The following is a 19500-nucleotide window of genomic DNA, read 5'->3' as shown; positions in this document are numbered from 1 at the left end:
CTCCCTTGGAGTTCTGCCTGATGCTGTCTTTCTGGACATTTCCCTGCTCTAACTCTCTTCCTTTCCTTCAACATTGATTATCAGGATCATATCATTTCTCAGCCCCACCAAAGGCTTTCCCCATGAACCTCCTCTGATCCCTCTCATTCCAGCCACCCCACCCTTTCGCCTTCAGTAAACGACTGCAGAACGTTGCCTAAGGTTCGTAGAACCTCCGAAAGGTGAGCCATTTGTACTGATGTCTTCACCTTCTCCTCCACACATGCAAGCTCCCAGAGGTAGCTCTTATTCTTCCTTATGGTACAGAGCACTTTTGCACACAGTCCTTCCTCGGTGAATGTTTTACTGAAATGCCTGTGAGATGACATTCCAGGGTGCTTTGAAGAAAACGCCAACCTGCAAATTAACTAACTAACCAACCAATCCATTAACTAACTAACAAAAGGATTGTTTTGTGTATTATTTTTCTCTTTTTCCTTCTGACTCTCAAAAGTTTTCCACTGACCTGCAAGCTCTATCTACTTAGTTTTAAATGTTAAAGACAATAATCATGGGTGGGCGGGGAAAGAAAGTGAGATGTTAACACTGGAAGGGTTCTGAGAGATTGGGGTAGTCCAGCTCTCTAGTTTCATAGATGAATACACAGGTGCTTAGAGCTCTTAAGCCACCACCTCAGCGTATACAACCAGCTCCTGGCAGTGTTCAAGTCCAGAATAAGGCATCCTCTCTTCCGTGATCTTCCCCATGGCATGCACGGTGCATTTCAGGGTGATGTGTTAGGCTTAAGTTTGTGAGTTAATGGGTAAAAGAGGCTTAGGATATTCCTAGACATCAATAGAAGTTGAGTCTCTTAATAAATTTTTTTCATTAAGGTTCACATTGTTTTCTCCCTTTGTATTAGCCAAGTGTTTTTCTTGTTTCATTAATTTTGGATGATTTAGAAATTTGCTGGCATTTAAGTAAGTTTATCACAGATATTTTTTTCTCTCTCAGAATAGTACAAAAACCACTACTGTATGGTTTGAAATGTTCAGAAAATGAACCCGTCTCTGTGACCAGCTGCCACCTCTGGAAATACCTGCACTAGCAAAGTCAGAATCACTAAAAAGAATGAAATTATGGGGAAATGGAAGGATTTGGAAAGGATCTGATAGTTTTTTCTCTCCTTACAGGTTTTGTCAGTATGTGTGCTAACAACAATTCTTGGTTGTATATTTGGATTGAAACCAAGCTGTTCTAAAGAAGGTAATTAATACTGTGAGGGTATGGTATGTCTGTATGCCGGGTGCTTGTGTGTGTGTGTCTGTGTGTGCGTGCACACACATCTTTGTATATCTCTCTGTGTGTACACTTACATCTGAGTGTATACGTGCATGTGTGTATACACGTGTTTGTGTATTCCAGCATTACACTGTGATTTAGACAGCTGTCATCTCCGTGTCCTGTGTATACTATTATACAGATATTGAGAATTTGATGGTAGATTTGATGTTGGTTTAACCATTTTTCCTGAAGTCCTATCTTATTTTAGCCTTAAAAAGTTTTTTGGTTAAAACATTTTATATTAAAATGTATATTAAGGTCTGTGACCAAAGCAACCACCCCCTCCAAAACAACACCACCAAAACACCAAAACTGCAAAGACCTGAGCAGAGGCTTCCATACAGTGCCTGTGGTCTTCTTTCTCTAGCTTTCCAAGGAATGACTGGGATCACGTGCCCCAAGCCCCAAGGAGTTGATTGCTAAAGCAACTCTGGAGGTTACTAGGAGACCAGTTAGCATCCCTAGGTGACCAGAATCTCAGAAGATTTTATATGTTTCTGCCATTGCTAGTTTCAAAGTAGAAATGAAATCATCCACTTTAGTTGTGTTTCCTGGTGTCAAGATTAGCATCAAAAAATCCCCATGTAGACAGAGAGAACCACAGGCAACTTCAGTGGTCATTCTTTTGATTCTGTAGTGTCTCCTTCTATACCCCCACATGGTTTCTTTTGTGTCCTGTTCAACTACCATGTTATAATAATATTACTCTTCTCAAATGTTTAGTGATTGTTTGAAATATGCCAATCTTACCGGTCTAGCTAGAGCAAATATACACATGCTTAATACAAGGGAAAACCGAGGCTTCCATGTTCACCTATGTAGCCTTGCATGAAATGAAGTCATTCCACTTCACATCAAAGAAATTGAAAAAAAAAACAATAGCAATTTTAATCTACGCTCGAGATAGTGGGTTCTGTTTTAGCAGTTGCCAGATGCCTATGAAGTAACAGCTGTTACTGTGCTGGCCCCTCCTTTTATGACAGTGCCAGGAAAGCTCCCTCCTCACTCCAGGACTCATTGTTTCTCTTTGTAAAATTGCCTGGTTTCCAAGCGACAGAAATGAGTTACTCTCCATGGGGGCGTCTTGACTCAGGGGTGCCTTAGCCGGTGCATGCTTTGGAATTCTGTGATTGGCAGCCTCTAACTTACACATAATTTTCAGTGAAAAGCTGCAAAGGCCGCTGCTATGAGAGGACGTTCAGCAACTGTCGCTGTGACAGCGCCTGCGTCAGCCTTGGGAACTGCTGTCTGGATTACCAGGAAACCTGTGTGGACCCAAGTGAGTAGGGCAAGGCGGGGAAAGGGAGGGTCACAGGCACTAGGGAAAGACCACAGGAGAGCTAAGCATCTTCCAGGTCTGTTATTTGACTAACTCAGTGTTCTTTTTCTTTTCTAGACATAAATTTTATCTGTCTGTCTGTCTATCTCTCTCTCTTTTTCTCTCTCTCTCCCCCTCCCTCCCTCAATCCACCCATCCATCCATCATGTATTTTTTGAGATAAGATCTTACTATGTAGTCCTGGTTGACCTGGAGCTTGTTATGTAAACCAGGCTGCATGTGAACTCACAGAGATCCAACTACCTTTTCTTCTTGAGTACAGTGCTCAAAGTCATGCTCCCCCACGCCCAGCTTCATGGTTTTTTGTTTTGTTTTGTTTTTCTGATTTTTAATTACATATTTTCTATTGCAGACTTTCCATTTCAACACTTAAGGGGAAGTCTTCATTTAATTCATCTTTGTTTTATGTTTTATGGTTAACAAAATTGTGTCTGTTTTTCATTGATGCTACAGCCTTTGTGGCTCAATTTACATTTAAACTAAGTCCTTAAAAATACTTCAAAATATATGAATATTTTCATTAGGGGCCTATTAAAGAAAGAAATCTTGGCTATTCACTGGCCATATTAAAATAAAACCATCAAAGCAGGAAAAATTGAGATAAGAAAGAGATCAAATTACACACACACACACACACACACACACATACACACACACGTATTGAATGGCTGTAGACGTTGAAAATTACTTTGAAGGATGCCAACAGTACTATAATGCTTTGTAATGAGTCTTTCTCTGTAACACCAGCTCCCAAATAATGACATGGAGATTTGCTCTATACTCTATAGCCCTGGGTGACCTCCAACTTGGCATTCACCTTCTGTGGGGAGTACTGGTTAGATTATAGCTGTTTATTGCCATGCATGGTTTTAGATTAAACTTTGAGAACTCTGACAATCACTACTGGGGCCAGGCAAGGTTTTCTTATATTTGTGCAATAATGATGAAATCTAGGGTTTCTAGTGAAATAATAATGGTGGCTGCCTGCATGTTTGCCAGTGTTAGTTCAGAGTGGCTAAGCGGAGGCCGAATCTTGGGACTTAGTTATGAACTATGTCCTTGGCCCTCAGCCTCCTGTCCTGATGATTGGTGATAATTCTATGGATGTGTTGAATTTGAACTGCAAGTGTATCTATTCCTTTGGTGTTGGTTTCTAGTGCACATATGGACTTGCAACAAATTCAGGTGCGGTGAGAAGAGATTGTCCAGGTTCGTGTGCTCTTGTTCAGACGACTGCGAGGCTCAGAATGACTGCTGCATCAACTACAGCTCTGTGTGCAAAGGTCAGGCTTCCCCATGCGGGCTGTCCGGGAGCCTGGCGTCTTCCAGGGTCTTACGGGGGCTTTTGATTGGCACTGTACTTCTTTCCAGTACAGTATCAGTTGTATTGATGGGCCAGGTATATTTGCTGAAAAGGACTTGTAAAAGTTATTATTCCAGAATCGTTCAAATGTATACAGGGATTAAGAATGTGTAATTTGTCATCTGGTTTAATGAGAGTTACTGTCTATACATGGTTGACTTGTTTTTTACCTGCAGCCATTTTACTTTTTATTCCTGCCACCCTCTGCATGCTGTTTAGATCGTACCTTCATACTTAATACTGTACTTGTTTAAGGATCCTCTTCCAGATCTGGCTGACCTTTATGTCCCAGGTTTCCTTGTAATAAGGGAGCAGAGTCTGGTGCAAAATTGATTTGATGAGATCACGTGCATTTAGGGTGGAATGGCTTTAGACATTGAAAATTACTTTGAAGGATGCTGACAGTACTATAATGTTTTGTAATGAGTCTTTCTCTGTACCACCAGCTCCCAAATAATGACATGGAGACTTATTCTTAATTATGAAAGCATGGTCTTAGCTTAGGCTTGTCCCACTAGCTTTTAAAACATTAACCCATTTATTTTAATCTACATTCTGTTGTGTGGCTTATTACCTCATGTCTCCATACTGCTCATTCTCTTTTCTCTATGTCTGGCTGGTGACTCCGCCTTCCTCTTCCCAGAGTCCTCTCTGTCTCCAGAAGTCCCACCTATACCTCCTGCCTAGATATTGGCCTTTCCGCTTTTTATTACACCAATCACAGAAATACGTTTTCACACAGCGTCCAAATATCTTGAATAATGTTTTGTTCAAGAATTATAAGGTTTCTTGAACCTGACTCTAAATATAAGGGAACTAAGACACCAAAGTCCCAATTTTGTAGCGTGGCTGGGACAGGTTATAAATTCTGCCTGAAAATATTAACACTTAGAAAAGAAAAAAAAATCTCAGTTCTCACAAAAATGACTTAGTTGTCCCTGTATCTAATGGAAACAAGTTGAAGAACCCATGAGCATGCTCCAGTCCTCTGATACTAAGTCCTTTGATATTAAACAACTTAGCATTTTCACAGAATCTGTACATATCATCACCCATACCTCAAATGCTGTCTAATTACATACAGTGCCAATCAAATGCAAGTGCTATATAAACAGTTGGTATATATGGCACTGCTTAGGAAATAAACTATTAATGTTCAATTCAGATGCAATTCAAAGATATTTTTAACCTGCAGTTGGTTGGATCCATGGGTGCAGAATATTTGGAGACCAGAGGGATGAGTAGTATATTTTAATCTTCAGGTTATGCATTTTGGTTTCTCCCTGGTGAGAACTGTTATTTGGAAACAGAATAACACTCTGTATTCATGCTATTTCTCTACTGCCCATGCCTCATGATGTCTGTTTGTTTTGCTTTGGGGATTCTATGTTGCTGTGTCTGATAAACATTTTGTTCCTGCCATTATCAAGTGTGCTCACTAATTTTTTATTTTCTTTTTTTTGAAAATGTTCCAGAGAAGAAAAGTTGGGTAGAAGAAGCATGTGAAAACATCGATACGCCACAGTGTCCAGCAGAGTAAGATCATGTTCTGAGACATACACATATTTTCCCTTTTTTAGAAGGGCCTTGTTTTCTTTCTAAGTTAAGATTAAAATAGCAATAAATCATTGGCTGATAAAACATTAGCTTTCCCCAGACCTTGTATTTGCTAATAGTTCTGCAGAGGACTGTGGTTTGACCCTGACTCTGGAAGCTGGTAGAAAGAAACAGACCAGGAATACATCATCTGTCATCCTTGACTGCTAGTGGTGTAGTGTTTGGAAGCTTTCGATGCAAAAATCTTGGCTTTTTTGTGGGGATTTTCATGTTGAACTTGTAGCAAATCACAGTTCTTTTAATGTTATTTTAAAATTGCATACATTTTTGAATAAATAACACATCTATGAGAGGAAGTTCCATGAGTTTTATAATTCATCTGTGTTCTTTTTGAACTATTTATGTTAAGAAATACATTTTTTGCCAGTACAAAATAATGCCTTCTAAACTTTAAAACACATTAAACCTATATTTTTGCTTACTTTGCTCATGTATGTAATTTATTTTATCATACAACTTTTTGGTTTGAAACAGTAGTAATGACAATAAAAGCTAAACCTAATCTAAGTAACTCCTCATCACAAGTTTTTTTTGTACAAAGGAAACTCCTCTCTAAGTTGTTTGTTTTGTTTTCTTAATGTACTAAAATTTAGACTCGCTGATACTTCTCTTTCTAAACCTTGATCATTGTTTGAAAATGTAATTTAAGCCCTTTAGCGGAAAACACAACTCCTGCCATCGTTTAGAGCTGTTGGGGATTTTCATGTCAGTGTATTTACCTGGTGGTCTACTAACCCGCTCTTATGTTTCTTGTTGATTGACATAATTGTGGGCTTTGGCTGACATGATTCACAGTTACCTGCAATCACTCTCCCATACTCCTGATACATGCCTGTGAAATACTCAATGATAAAATATGCACACACACATTAATGCATGTAAGGCATTCTCTTGAGTCTTCCAGCTGATTTTTTTGGACTTTCCCAGTTGCACGCTGACCTTAGTGAGAAGCCTTCACTATGGCAGAGCCAGGGAGAGGCCATCTTTATTAGATGTGTCTTCATTTTGCCTCTTTCCACAGCTTTCTTTTTCTCATTCCCAGGTTTGACTCACCTCCTACTCTCTTATTTTCCTTGGATGGATTCAGAGCTGAATATTTACACACCTGGGGTGGACTTCTTCCTGTTATTAGCAAGCTGAGTGAGTAACTTCACAGTAGAGTCCCGGAGGGTCACGACTTTGGAGATGGGTGGGGGAGGTGGGCCCTTTTTTGGAAAAGTACTGAGCAAGCCTCTCACTGGTTCCAACACTTCTCCATTGCACACAGTCAACCTGGGAGAGCACTCGTCTTGATATTGTAGATCCTTAAAAACTGCCCGGAAAACACTTCCAACTTACCAATTTTTCTAGTGTCTTCACCATTGTGCATCGCTACTCATTTTTATTCTTTTTGAGAATTTTGGATTCTTTGGGAAAACATTTATTTCCTTCCTGGATATTAAAATAGAATTTCAAAAACGGAACAATTTGAAAATGGATAGACTAGTCACATAGACTCCTGCAGAGGTCAGCTAGCCTCTGATATCATTTGGGTCAAACTGAATATCTGTTCAATATCATCTCTTCTCTTTTTGAGACAAGGTCTTGTGTAACCTAGACTAGGCTTAGATTTTCTGTGTAAAGACAGCCTTGAGTTCCTCATCTTTCTGCCTTCACCTCCCAAGGCCAAGGTTACAGGTATGCACAGCCATGCCCACCTTCAATTTCTTTATCTTAACCAAAGTTTTCATTGAAAAGTTATTCTCCAAATTGCCAATGAAATAAGATAGTTTTTTCTTAGTATTGAAGCTAAAGCTTTAAATTTGATTGTTAGCCAGTTACAGCAAAATTACTGAGAGAGGGAAGAGCATGTGTGGATATGATAGCTGTTAGACTTTGTTGTTAGTGCTTAACAGTTGCTGTAGTGTTCTACAGGCCTGAAATAGAAGCAGGAACGTGACGTTATTGGTAGTGTTCTACTGGGATTCCCAAACATCTCGACAAATGCATTATGTTCTTTTAAACATTAAAATTACTCTCAGTAAATGCATGTGCCTATCATTATTCTGTGGTAATTTAAAATTTTAAGTTTTTAATGTCTACCTGGAAGATAACCTTTTTAGATAGACACTTGACATAAGTCAGGCCTATGGCCTTCAGAGGTTTTAGCCAGCCCTTTTCCTTTTCCCTTCCTGAGGAGACTTGGCTTCGTGGTGACGGACAAAGTTAAGGAGCTGTCAGCAAATATGTGGACATTTTTAAGTGAAGCAAGGCTTAGAGAACTCACAGTGCAGCACCAAGTAACTGGGAGGGTGTGGGGTGGGGTGGGGTTGAGGTTGGTGACTCCGAGCCCTTAGGAAGGGCATGCGTATGCAGACACACACCGATCTGGGGAACATTTCTAGGTACTTCCTTTGAAATACACTGGAATCAGTAATTGTATGCCCTGTCCGCAAGAGTAGACAGTGTGGGAGAGATAGAGATAGAGATAGAGATTGGGATAGGGATAGGGATAGGGATAGGGATAGGGATAGGGATAGGGAGAGGGAGAGGGAGAGGGAGAGAGAGAGAGAGAGAGAGAGAGAGAGAGAGAGAGACATCCAGGGCTAACCCAGGAAGATATCCCATCAACAGCGTCAGACTTGTCAACTCTCCTTGACTCGTATGCCTTTTGGTTTTGGAGCAGCTAATAAGCTCATCCCTGGATGGCTGGTTCATGCGTTATAGTCTCGGACAATGTCACCTCAGTGCTGTTTCTTCCTAGGGTCTTCATTTGCAGGTCTAGCTGAGACTGGAGCCTCTTTTTCTTATATTTATTATAATTTAGCTATTTGATCACTAAGTATCAAGACCTTGCAAGCATCCTGCTATAATTATCTAAAACTTAATGCCATTGATAAATATAGGCTAGCTGCCTAATTGGCCTAATCACTTTGTTTACTGCTTTTCTGACAAAAAAAAAAAAAGGTCTGAAGATATTGGCTCAGTTGATAGTGTTCTTGGCCAGCATGCATGAAGCCCTGGGTTCAATCCCCCATACTGCATAAACCTGGCATTGTGGTGGACAACTGTCATCCTAGCACCGAGAAGCTGGGGACGGGAAGATCAGAAGTTCAAATTCTCCTTTGCTATACACCAAGCTTGATGCCATCCTAGGTACATAGAAGAGAGGAAAGAGAAAGAAATAAATATATTTTTTCATTATAGTAATTGTGTTACTTTTCATTTGTTCTGAATTTTGATCCGGCAGCTTGCCCTACATCCTGGGGTAATAACTTTATATGATATGCCTAATAGCAGTGTCTGTTTTTTTCTGTCTAGAAAACTGTGGAACATACACGAAAAACATGAGGCCTGTGTACCCTACAAAAACGTTTCCCAATCATTACAGCATCGTCACAGTGAGTGGACATTTCAGCTTTCTGTGTTCATACCAGGAGGATGTAATTAAAGCATTGCTCAAGAGAATAAGTCAACTTCAGATCAGAGTGAAATAATTTCTTTGGCAATGTGAGCTCTAATCCTCAATTGATCTTTTCTTAGGGACTTTACCCAGAATCCCACGGCATAATTGACAACAAGATGTATGACCCCCAAATGAATGCTTCTTTCTCACTTAAAAGTAAAGAGAAATTCAACCCTTTGTGGTACAAAGGACAGCCGGTAAGCTGTATGCTGTGGCTACTAAAATAGTTTATTATTCTGACTTATTTTAATCAGAAAAAAGTAAACTGATGCCCTAGGAATTTTGGCAGCCCATTTTATCTCTCTGTGCCTCTGACTGTCCTTCTGTATTGCAAGTGAGTGTTGACACTCACATGTGTATGTGTGTTTACACAGTTTAAGAACAGCATACTTTAGAGATAGATTTGGATTATACTGTCTTTTTTTCTAGCTTGAGTCTTCTCTCTTTTAGTACTAATTGTTTGGCATAATAGTTTTTATTAATTATTATTTACCTTCATATGCTTATGGTGTAGAGCGTGATAACTTGGTGTGTGTACACAGTGCATAATGATCAAACTAGTGTAGTTCTTATTTTCAGCTTCTCAAACATCTAAGTTTTTTTTTAATACTATGAAGTAATGTTATCTACCATGGTTTGATAATATATACATGATTATTGGAATCTAACTGCTGGAGCTCACTGACCTTGAGAACATTGCATCCTCAGAGAGGAATGCAGGGATAACGGTTAACACTCTCTGTCTTCTTAGAGGCTAATGTTTTCATTATCTCCTAACTTCCTTCCCTTCTCTTCCCCAGATTTGGGTCACAGCTAATCATCAGCAAGTCAGGTCTGGCACATACTTCTGGCCTGGATCAGATGTGGAAATTGATGGAATTCTTCCGGATATCTACAAAGTGTATAATGGGTAGGTGCAGATGAACTTTTCCTAGGTTTTGTACTATAAAATAACTTATATTTCTCTTATACCCTTCTTATTGAGTCCAGAGTGTCAACATTTGAATAAGTCAAGATATTTCAGTTAAGAACTTTTTTTTTTTTTTTTACATTACAGAGTTTTAGATGGATGATGAATGGAAAGTAAAATAAGACCAACATTTTGTAGAAACTCTGGCAGTGATTTAAGAAATGAAGCAATACTGGGCATGTTGGTACGGGTCTATATTCAAGTAGCTAGGCACTGAGGCAGGATGGCTGAGTTCGGGCCAGCCTAGGTTACATAGTGGGATCCAGGCCAGCCTATACGAATTCAAGGCCATCTTGAGTTTTGCAATCAGTCTCTTTTTTAAATTCTTAAAAAAACACAGAAGGAATAAATGAAAGAAGGAGCAGGGGAACAGAGGTACTACATATTTTAACTCTAGGAAGGAAAAGAACAAGAGAAGGAAAGGGTGGCAGCATTAAAGAACACAGGTAGGAAGGAGCTACTGCATGGTGGGGTCTGGAACACTGTTTAGAAGACCCTTGCATCTTTGTATTTACATTTCTAAATTGCTGTTTGCTCTCTAAGATAAGGGCCTATTAGCACAGTCTCCCTGATTTTCTAAATCATACAACCATTTTAAGGAAGACTTTCTCTGAGTGATTTTAGCAAAACTACCAAAATGGTTTCTTTTCTCCTTTTGAAATTGATGACAAAACAGCAATACAGTATACCCAAGAGTGCCCAAAATGTTCACGAATCCCAGACTAGGAAAGGAGGGTATTTCTTACTCGTCTCATGCTACTGTGTGTTCTGTATGGTTCGTAGAAGCAGAAAGTGTTGCCTGTTCCTCTTGCTGCTGCTCGTCACGGTTTTCATCTCCTAGGCTGAGATGATCTCTGGGATCTGATGAGCTCCTTTCACACTAGTCTAGGTGAACACACAGATTAATGAGGAATAGACTAGATTTCCAAGATGTAGTGAAGACGGCAGCTGATTATATCAGGGAGAAAGGCTGCTCAAGTACTGTGCCAACAAAACTCAGGGGCCAGAGGAAACAGAACTAATTTCATTAAAGAAAGTTGTCTGGAGGATTGTAACCTGTCCTCATGGTGTCTGCTTCCTCCACACCAGTGAGTGAGTCCTCTGAGGCACCTGTTCTTCTTGCGACAGTGACTGGCTCAACGGAATGTATACTATGGCAAAAGAAACAAGAAATATTTTTTTAAACATGACTACAATTTTTTTTGTATAAAGTTAAACTTTGGTCTTCCTTAGAAATAAAAATTAAGTTTGAAAATAACACCTTTTGGGGGAGGCAGGGTCTGTGGGGCAGGGTCTTTCCATGGAGTCCAGCCTGACTTCAAGCTACAGTATTTCTGCACTAGTTTCCCGAGTAGTGGATTACAGGATGGCCAATGAACCTTGGCTTGCTTTGGTTACACTTAATATTATTTCCAATAAGGAAAGTATTTGTGTTTGACATATAGTTATTGCAAATTTGTTTTAATTTGCATTATCTTTAATTTTAGGTCAGTTCCCTTTGAAGAAAGAATTTTAGCTGTTCTCAAGTGGCTGCAGCTTCCTAGCTATGAAAGGTATGTAGACAGTTTCTGGTACAAAGGCTCCTTTGTTTTATAGACATCATGTGCTTCGAACAAACAGATAACAACAAAACCGCTGTTTGCTCTGATGTCTTATATCCGAAGAAATTGAACAATTGCTGCTTCAGTTTGGAGACTCCCAAGCCTGTAAATAGTTCCACAGAAGTTTAGCAATGTTTCCCCAGTGCTGTAGGATTTTTAGATCAGGGTCAACTGTTGAATTATTCTTTTCGTTCTGTTCTTCAATGTGTCCGTAAAATATTACGTTTTGATACTGTTTGATTTAGACCACACTTTTACACTCTGTATTTAGAAGAACCGGACTCCTCAGGGCATTCTCATGGACCTGTCAGCAGTGAGGTAAGCTCATTCTTATCTGTATGTGATCGCTCCGTTAACCTTAGTGTACTGGAGTGTGCTTCTAGAACATTCTGTGAAGTGCTGTGATTTCTGGAAAGTATTCCCTGTGGTTTATGGAAAGAGGGAGTAGGGAGTATTGCACAGAATTCGACTTAACTGAAGAGAACAATTTGAACAAAACAAGAGCTGAGAGAACTGATATTGCTTATATTTTTACAGTGCTAAATTGAACTGTTGGATTCAATTGTGTGTTTTCAATTCTGAAACTTTTTTTCCCCAAGGCAGGGTTTCTCTGTGTAACTTTGACTGTACTAGAACTCACTCTGTAGACCGGGCTGACCTTGAACTCAGAGATTTGCCTGCTTCTGCCTTCTGAGTGCTGGGATCAAAGCCTGCACCACACTATCCCTACCTGGCTTTTCAATTCAGAATCGTTTTATCCACTCCGTAGCCTCTCTCTTTGCCCTCAAACCTGAGTGCTTTATGTGAGAGGTCTTTAAGTATCTAAGACTCTAAATTTCTATGGGAATATTGGATAGAAGTCACAGTGGAAATGCCTCTTCTTCCTCTTAGCAGACACTCCTGCCTGAAAGCCGTGCTTCTAACAGAGCTAGAAATGGAAAGAATGGAAGGTATTATCAAAAGTAAAGAACAAGGCAAACAATAATTATTTATGTTAGTTACTGTGACATTAATGGGAACCAGTAGCCTAGGGAGGAAAGGTTCAAAGTGCTTGCTTGACCAGCTATGGTTTAGCAACGTGGCTGGTTTCAGGCCAAATAAAGCAGCATTTAATGACTTTCACAGTTCACATCGCCATGCCTTTGCATATCCTGGAGTGCAGGCAGCATTAGCACCCTAGGTGACTTGAGCTGCTCCCTCTGTGCTTCCATGTTGCTTCCTTCTGTAACATGAATTCGTATCTATAGCCTGAGATGTCCATAGAAACTCAGAACTTGGGAATCCTGTTGAGCATAACGAGAAGAATGAAAGTTCTCTAATTATCTGTTGCCTTTTATGAGTCTAGAAGACAGACTACAAACCCTGTACCCCCAAATTTATGTTAGTTCTCTGCCTGGGTGACCTAGGCTAGACGATTTGTAAGTCTTTAGGATTCTTATCAGTGGTCTGGCATGTCCATTGTGAGCTCTATTTTGGGTGGCTCTATCTGAGCTCCTTAATTTAAATGCAATATTGCTGAATGTATTAATAGGGACAGGTAGCAGTCCCCTGCCCCCCAAATTTAAACCACTGAATAGACCATCTTTCCTTGTTTTTCTGGCATGTCTGGCCTGGAGTTGAACCCTTTGAAAAAGCAGGTCTCCTTTTGTGTTGCTTTCATAACAGGCAAAAGAGAAGGAAACTGGTCCTCAGCCAGGACTGTTTCTGTCCTTTGTAGTCCTTCAACCAAAATATGTGACCCAAGCACCGTGGCAGTGAGCACTTTGTCTCGACTGTCATCAGTAAAGCAGACATGTTCCCTACCCGAGGCAGGGTTATGAAGAGGCACGACCTGAACTTGGCCATATCACAGTATGTCTAGAGAAACTCATCACTGCTTCTCATGGGTGTTCCCATGGTTTGGACAATTGACCAGGCAGCCTGTGTGATTTTCATCATTTTAATTATTAATTTTTATTATTTCACTGATACCTAAGGCCAGTGACAAGGTCAGTTTGGATGAAAAACAATGTATATGATAATCATATGATTAAGATTGAGGGCGACCCTTTGTGATTTGCTCATCTTCCTGCTTTTCTGATGTGTTCTTGTTCAGGATGGAGCCTCCTACTTTTCAAATCCTATTCATCAACTTATAAACTCTATTCAGCTCTCTTTGCATTAGTGGCACCTCAGAACCACTTTGATATTTAAAATTTAAAAAGTCCATGTTGTTTGGCTGTCTTCCTGTGAGTGGAGGACCATGTTGAAGGAGCTTGTCTCATACTAAACTGAGATGTACAAGCTGTGGGTGAAGATAGAGTACAGAAAACACAGGCAAGACTTTATAAGGTGAGAGGAAAAAAAATGCCCAACAGTAGCCCAACCAAATTACTAGCGCTTCTGTAGCCTTGGAATATTGATGTATTGATGTACAAAACATAGGCATTTTGTAAGGAAATGAGGGGTCTAAATGTCTTATTGAAAAGTACAAAGCACTACATGAAGCTTTTGAGGATGAACTTTAATTTTTTGAAAATCCGGAAGCATGGTGCTCATATAGTGACCATTTAAATGATTCAAGAAGAAATCGATTGTGAAAAGAAAAATGCTAATTAAGATTGCATTGTTTTCTGCCCAGAAGCTGAAGTCTAGAGTGAGCATTATTCTAGTTTAATTGAGTCTAGGCTGAGTTTGATACTTAGATTCCCGGGAGAAACCAGTTAATGGAGAAACCCCACAGTATATGGTTGAGTACGTATAGGATCTGTACCTTGCTATTCTTAATGACCGGCAGATTTTTTATGATCTTGACCAGTATTGATCTAATGTGTATTTATCATAGTTTATCAATACCTCAGTAGCCTCTTCCTCTCTCCCTTCCTCTCTCTTCTCTTTTTTCTTTCCTTCCCTCCTTCCTCTGAGTAGACTGTGACTATGGAGACATAACATTACTGTGGAGTACATCCCACAAGGCTGCTTCCCATTCCTAGGTCATCAAGGCCTTGCAGAAGGTTGACCGCATGGTCGGCATGCTGATGGACGGCCTGAAGGACCTGAGCCTGGATAAGTGCCTGAACCTCATCCTCATCTCAGACCATGGTAACCTGAGTCCACTCATGTACGCTGTAGATTGCACAGCGGTTTTGTTTTTTAAGTTGGTTTGATTGGTTCTTGTTTCATTATTATTACTGGATGTTATGGGTAAAACTTTTTAAAATGTGGTTTCTTATGGCTAGTTTTTAGGGAAATGCATCAAATAGAAAATGGAAGTAAAGCATAAAATTAAAGAAACTTGTGTGCATACGATCCACAAATTATCTAATTTCTGATTTGAGAAAATTCTACATCATAATTTAAAGTGTTTCTAACCTTCAGTATTGAATTTGGGTAACTATAATTTTCTATTAATTGGTACACATTCTTATGTATCTCTTCAATTTGTTTTAGTACGTTTATTATAGTACATATGATTTTGGAGGCACATTTTTTTAAATTTCTGTTTCTCACAATATAGTCTATTAACAGTTTTAATTTAATTAATTATTTGTAAATACACAGATACACCACAGTGGGTTAAAGAACAGCTTTTGGGGGTCTGTCTCTCTTTTCACCATGGGTTCTGAGCTGAGCTATCTCACTGGTCCCCAGAATGCAGTTTTTGTTACAGATATACAGGTTTGGGATTACAGAATAGCATCCATGCAAGAAAGAAACTAGGTTCTCTCTGTTTTCTTTTGATAATGTCACTTGTTTTTGCTTCAGAAATAGTTATAGAGAGCTTAGCAGACAGTTCTAACATATTGTATGCTCAGGGCTCCCATACTTCAGGCATATTCTCCAGTTTAATATGAAGTGATTTGGGGTAAGTCGCCCTCTTCAGTTGTGGTAAGACATCCTAATTTACACACATGGTGATACTATAATTCACCAGGAAGAAGGAACACTTAATTAAATGACAAAGTTGCAGATGAAGGAACAGCAAATACATATATTGAAAGTCTGGAGAGATGGCTCGTCCACTGGGAGTGCTAACTGCTTTTGCAGAGGACCTGGGTTCAGGACAGAAAACAAAAAAGCAATAACAACAAAGAAACAAAATCAAATTCTGCAAGTGAAAGAAATTCTGCTTTATGTGCTGCTTTTTCTGGCCATGTTTCAGCATGTTCTGGTGGTTTATTTCTTCCAGGCATGGAGCAAGGCAGTTGTAAGAAGTATGTGTACCTGAATAAGTATCTGGGGGATGTGAACAATGTCAAGGTTGTTTATGGACCTGCTGCCCGCCTGAGACCCACTGATGTCCCAAAGAAATACTACACATGTGAGTGAAGCTGTTTGCTAACATTAGATAGCTCGGGAGAAAGTGACCCCTCTACATCAATGTTTGTTAGCCATAGGAGAGCATGCTTAACTCTCCAGGCAGATATCCGGTACTTAGGAGAGTTTTATCAGAGTGAAGAGAGCTTAACCATTTACCAACTTTATATTCTTGGACTAAACATTATTTGGTTATATTAATAGAATTTCACATTACAATTTAATGTTTATTTATGAAGTTTTATGCACTGTTTATGAGAAAAATTCAACAGTATCTTTAAAGGTTAGATAATGAATGGCATGCCATTAAAATAACTCACATCATTTTCAAGTCATATTATGTTATGAGGAGGAATATACCAGAAATTATGCATTTTGTAAACAATCAGTCCCTTTACTAAGAAATGATTTCCTTAAACAGTTTCCCTAAGCAATAGCATGCATCTTTTAGAGTAAGACAAGCAATTTTATCTTCTTTCTTGATCACATTGGAACACAAACTGCCAAAGTGTGTTTAAAGATATTTATTATTGCCAAGTAGTGGTGGTGCATGTCTTTCATCTTAGCACCTGGAAGACAGAGGCAGGTAGATGTCTATAAGTTCAAGGCCAGGCTGGTCTACAAAACTAAACACAAAAATATTTTTATTATTCTGAAGATCAAAGTCACTCCATAACTGTGTTTTGTATTTATTGCCCCACTTTGATTTCCATCTTTGGTTTTGCTTATCATTTTGATATAACTAGTTTTGCAATGGAAATATAAATGTGTTTAAATTATCAAAATTGGTTAGATTTGGGCTGTGCAATGAAATTAATTTCAGTAGAGGCAGTTGAATATTAGTGAAGAAAAATGCATTTCACTCCAAGAAAATGTTCGTGCAAATATGCACAAATCAAAGGTTCTGTATTCAAAATACAAGAAATTTTTGTTTGATTCTTTTTTAATTTGGAACTGTATGCAGAAGTTCCACGGAAGTCTCTTGACCCGACCTACTGAAAGAAGAAATTAAAAGGAGAAAAATGTTTCTTCTAAGCATATACAGATTGTTTTTCTGTCATTTTTCATTAAATAATGCAGTCTAATAAGTAGCTGCAGTTCAGTTGCCTTGTAAGGCATTATGAGTCATGCAGGATGATTTAAGATATACAGAAAGATAATGTCAATTATGTGCAAAGGCCTCATCATTTTGTAGGCGACTTGAACATCTGAGGATGCTAGCATGTCAGGGAAGGTCGTAGAGACATTGCTCATGGATATTGAGAGGTGACTGTGCCTGGTTAATGTTAAAACCATATAAACTGACATTCCAGGATTACATTTGGAATGGAGTGACTGGATTAACATGTGGACTGACGTTCCTGCGTGCTGTTTGGCGTGGGACTGAGTTTTAGCCACAGCTTTATTCCAGTTAGGGCTCCAAAATTCCCAAATTAAAGAAAAAGTTATGTATCAATTCATCTGTCTACATAAAATATGGATTCTTTTGTCTGTGTAATTTTCTCAGATTTGTGTAGAGCTAAACAGAAAAGTCAATGAAAGTTTAGAAAGCTCGGCTTACTGATATGTAGCACAAAATTCACGAGGCAAATCTAATGCCCTTACTTTACACTTAGCTTTTACACCAGTCTGCCTGCCCTCTCCTTTGCGTCTGTTTTATGTGAAAATTCCACACTTGCCATTGAGTTGTGAAATGTGCAAAGAAGAAAAGCCATTTCCTTCTCTTCACCACGGCTTATTACTTCTCCTTAGAGACAGCTTGTTATGTTTGGGCTATGTCTTCCTAAATATTTTCTGTAATGTATCTAAAATAAATATTTTATTATTACACAGCAAAGTTATGATAGATCCAGATGGTATTTGGGTAACTGAGTGTATGGATGAATGGACAAGCAGAGGTAGATGAATGGGCAAGCATATGGATGCACAGATAGATGGGTAGATAGATAATGTATTAGTTTCCTTTTTATGTACCAATGTGACACTGTTTCTTGGTCATCATTACACAGAGGTACCTAAAGATTTGTCTGTTCTTTTCAGTGGCCATACAGTGATGAGGCGAATGAGCTGTTTGAATTTAGCCTTGGGGGCTGGTGATGTAGCTCACTGGCAGAGAACTTGCTTAACTGCATCAGAGTTTGAGCCTCCGTACCACATGATGAATTGGGCACGGTGGCACATGCCTGTAGTCCCAGAGTTGTAGGCTGGGAGATTAGAAGTTAAAGACGTCCTTGGCTGCATAGTGAGTTTGCGGCCGGCCTGGGATACGTGAGATCCTGTTTTTCTCAAAAAAGGAAAGAAAATATGCTTTGATATTTCATTGATGAGTTTGAGTGTAACAATATTGCATGTTGTGTATCATTTGTACTTTTCATTGTAGTATATCATTAGCTGTTAATTCTTTTGTTTGTCTCTCCAGTTAATTATGAGGGCCTCGCAAAAAATCTTTCTGTGAGTATATTAACTTTTTTGTTATTTAGTTATTGCTGTTTTTGGTAATATACATGACAGGTTATGGTGTCCCACTGAACTGCACATCCCCAATCTTGGCTTTGATTTGGTCTATGCTAAATGTCTATTTTAAAAATATATTTTGTCCTAATGCTGAGTTTTGCTTGTATTATATTTCATATTTGATACCTTTTAAGTATCAAAACATTTTTTAAAGTCCTATTTGACAGGACATGTGAAATAAGTACATCAGTTGTAACTCTACTATAACCTAGTGACACTCTACAAGTCTTAGTAATTGTGCTCAGTATTAATTATAATGCCCAATAAAAGTTTCCACTCCCTTTCAAATTCTGTAGCTAGCAAGAACCCTTAGTTTCCTATCAGCACGGGTGTCTTCCTGACTGGCAGGTAAAATGTTTCTGAATAAAGCCTATCTGAAGCTAAGGGATTTTTTCAAAAGATATTTTACACCCCAGATGACAAGAGAATAACAGGTTTTTTTTTTTTTTTTTTTTTTTTTTTGGTCTTTTGGGACATCAGTGCCGGGAGCCAAACCAGCACTTTAGGCCTTACCTGAAACACCTGCTACCCAAGCGTTTGCACTTCGCCAAAAGCGACAGGATCGAGCCGCTGACCTTCTATTTGGACTCCCAGTGGCAACTTGCCTTGTAAGTTCTGTGACCCTCCTGGGCATGCTCAGCCTGATCTAGTATCCGTTCAAGGTGAAGACCGGCCCTCTTTGAACAGTACATGGCAATCTAATTTTAAACTCTAAACATTTTGAATTGGATACTGCTGTGAGCCGCTCAGTTCATTACCGGGAATTTGGCAGGACTCTGGACTTGTTTCTAGTATTCTTTCTCTACTTAGGGCAGCGGAAAATGTTTCCAGGCATTGCTAAACATCTCAGTTCTGCCTGAGAATGTTGCTCTGGCTGCTCACATCCATGCTGGCTGTTTCTAGTGCTCTACAGTAATGTGTCGCCGCTTACCGCTGTGTCGCCTCTACATAGTCCCCATTTCTAACAACCATTCCAAGGCCCGTAGTCGTGAAAGCACTTTGTAACAAGCAAGTGTCTTTATTATACATAGC

General features: G+C 39.2%; 1 protein-coding gene across 2 annotated transcripts in view; it reads left to right on the top strand.

Annotated features, from left to right (window-relative positions):
* Nucleotides 1-19500, top strand: part of Enpp1 (ectonucleotide pyrophosphatase/phosphodiesterase 1) — a 62184-nt gene that overhangs the window by 25827 nt on the left and 16857 nt on the right. The window contains exons 2-16 of one of the 2 annotated variants that reach the window (XM_041654730.1): nt 153-201; nt 1173-1245; nt 2486-2602; nt 3820-3945; nt 5501-5561; nt 6685-6782; nt 8943-9022; nt 9165-9284; nt 9888-9997; nt 11545-11610; nt 11904-11976; nt 14631-14739; nt 15827-15958; nt 18374-18405; nt 18949-19076. In XM_041654730.1, the coding sequence (XP_041510664.1) occupies nt 2602; nt 3820-3945; nt 5501-5561; nt 6685-6782; nt 8943-9022; nt 9165-9284; nt 9888-9997; nt 11545-11610; nt 11904-11976; nt 14631-14739; nt 15827-15958; nt 18374-18405; nt 18949-19076 (1136 nt within the window). In that variant the 5' untranslated portion in view covers nt 153-201; nt 1173-1245; nt 2486-2601. The remainder of the gene's footprint in view (nt 1-152; nt 202-1172; nt 1246-2485; nt 2603-3819; nt 3946-5500; nt 5562-6684; nt 6783-8942; nt 9023-9164; nt 9285-9887; nt 9998-11544; nt 11611-11903; nt 11977-14630; nt 14740-15826; nt 15959-18373; nt 18406-18948; nt 19077-19500) is intronic. The other variant, XM_041654729.1, reaches the window with a different exon arrangement.

This window comes from Microtus oregoni, unplaced genomic scaffold, assembly GCF_018167655.1.
Source record: "Microtus oregoni isolate MIOR12 unplaced genomic scaffold, Mior012 000006F_ref0000085, whole genome shotgun sequence".
In the NCBI taxonomy this organism is placed as follows: Eukaryota; Metazoa; Chordata; class Mammalia; order Rodentia; family Cricetidae; genus Microtus; species Microtus oregoni.
This window is presented reverse-complemented; position numbering and strand designations above follow the sequence as displayed.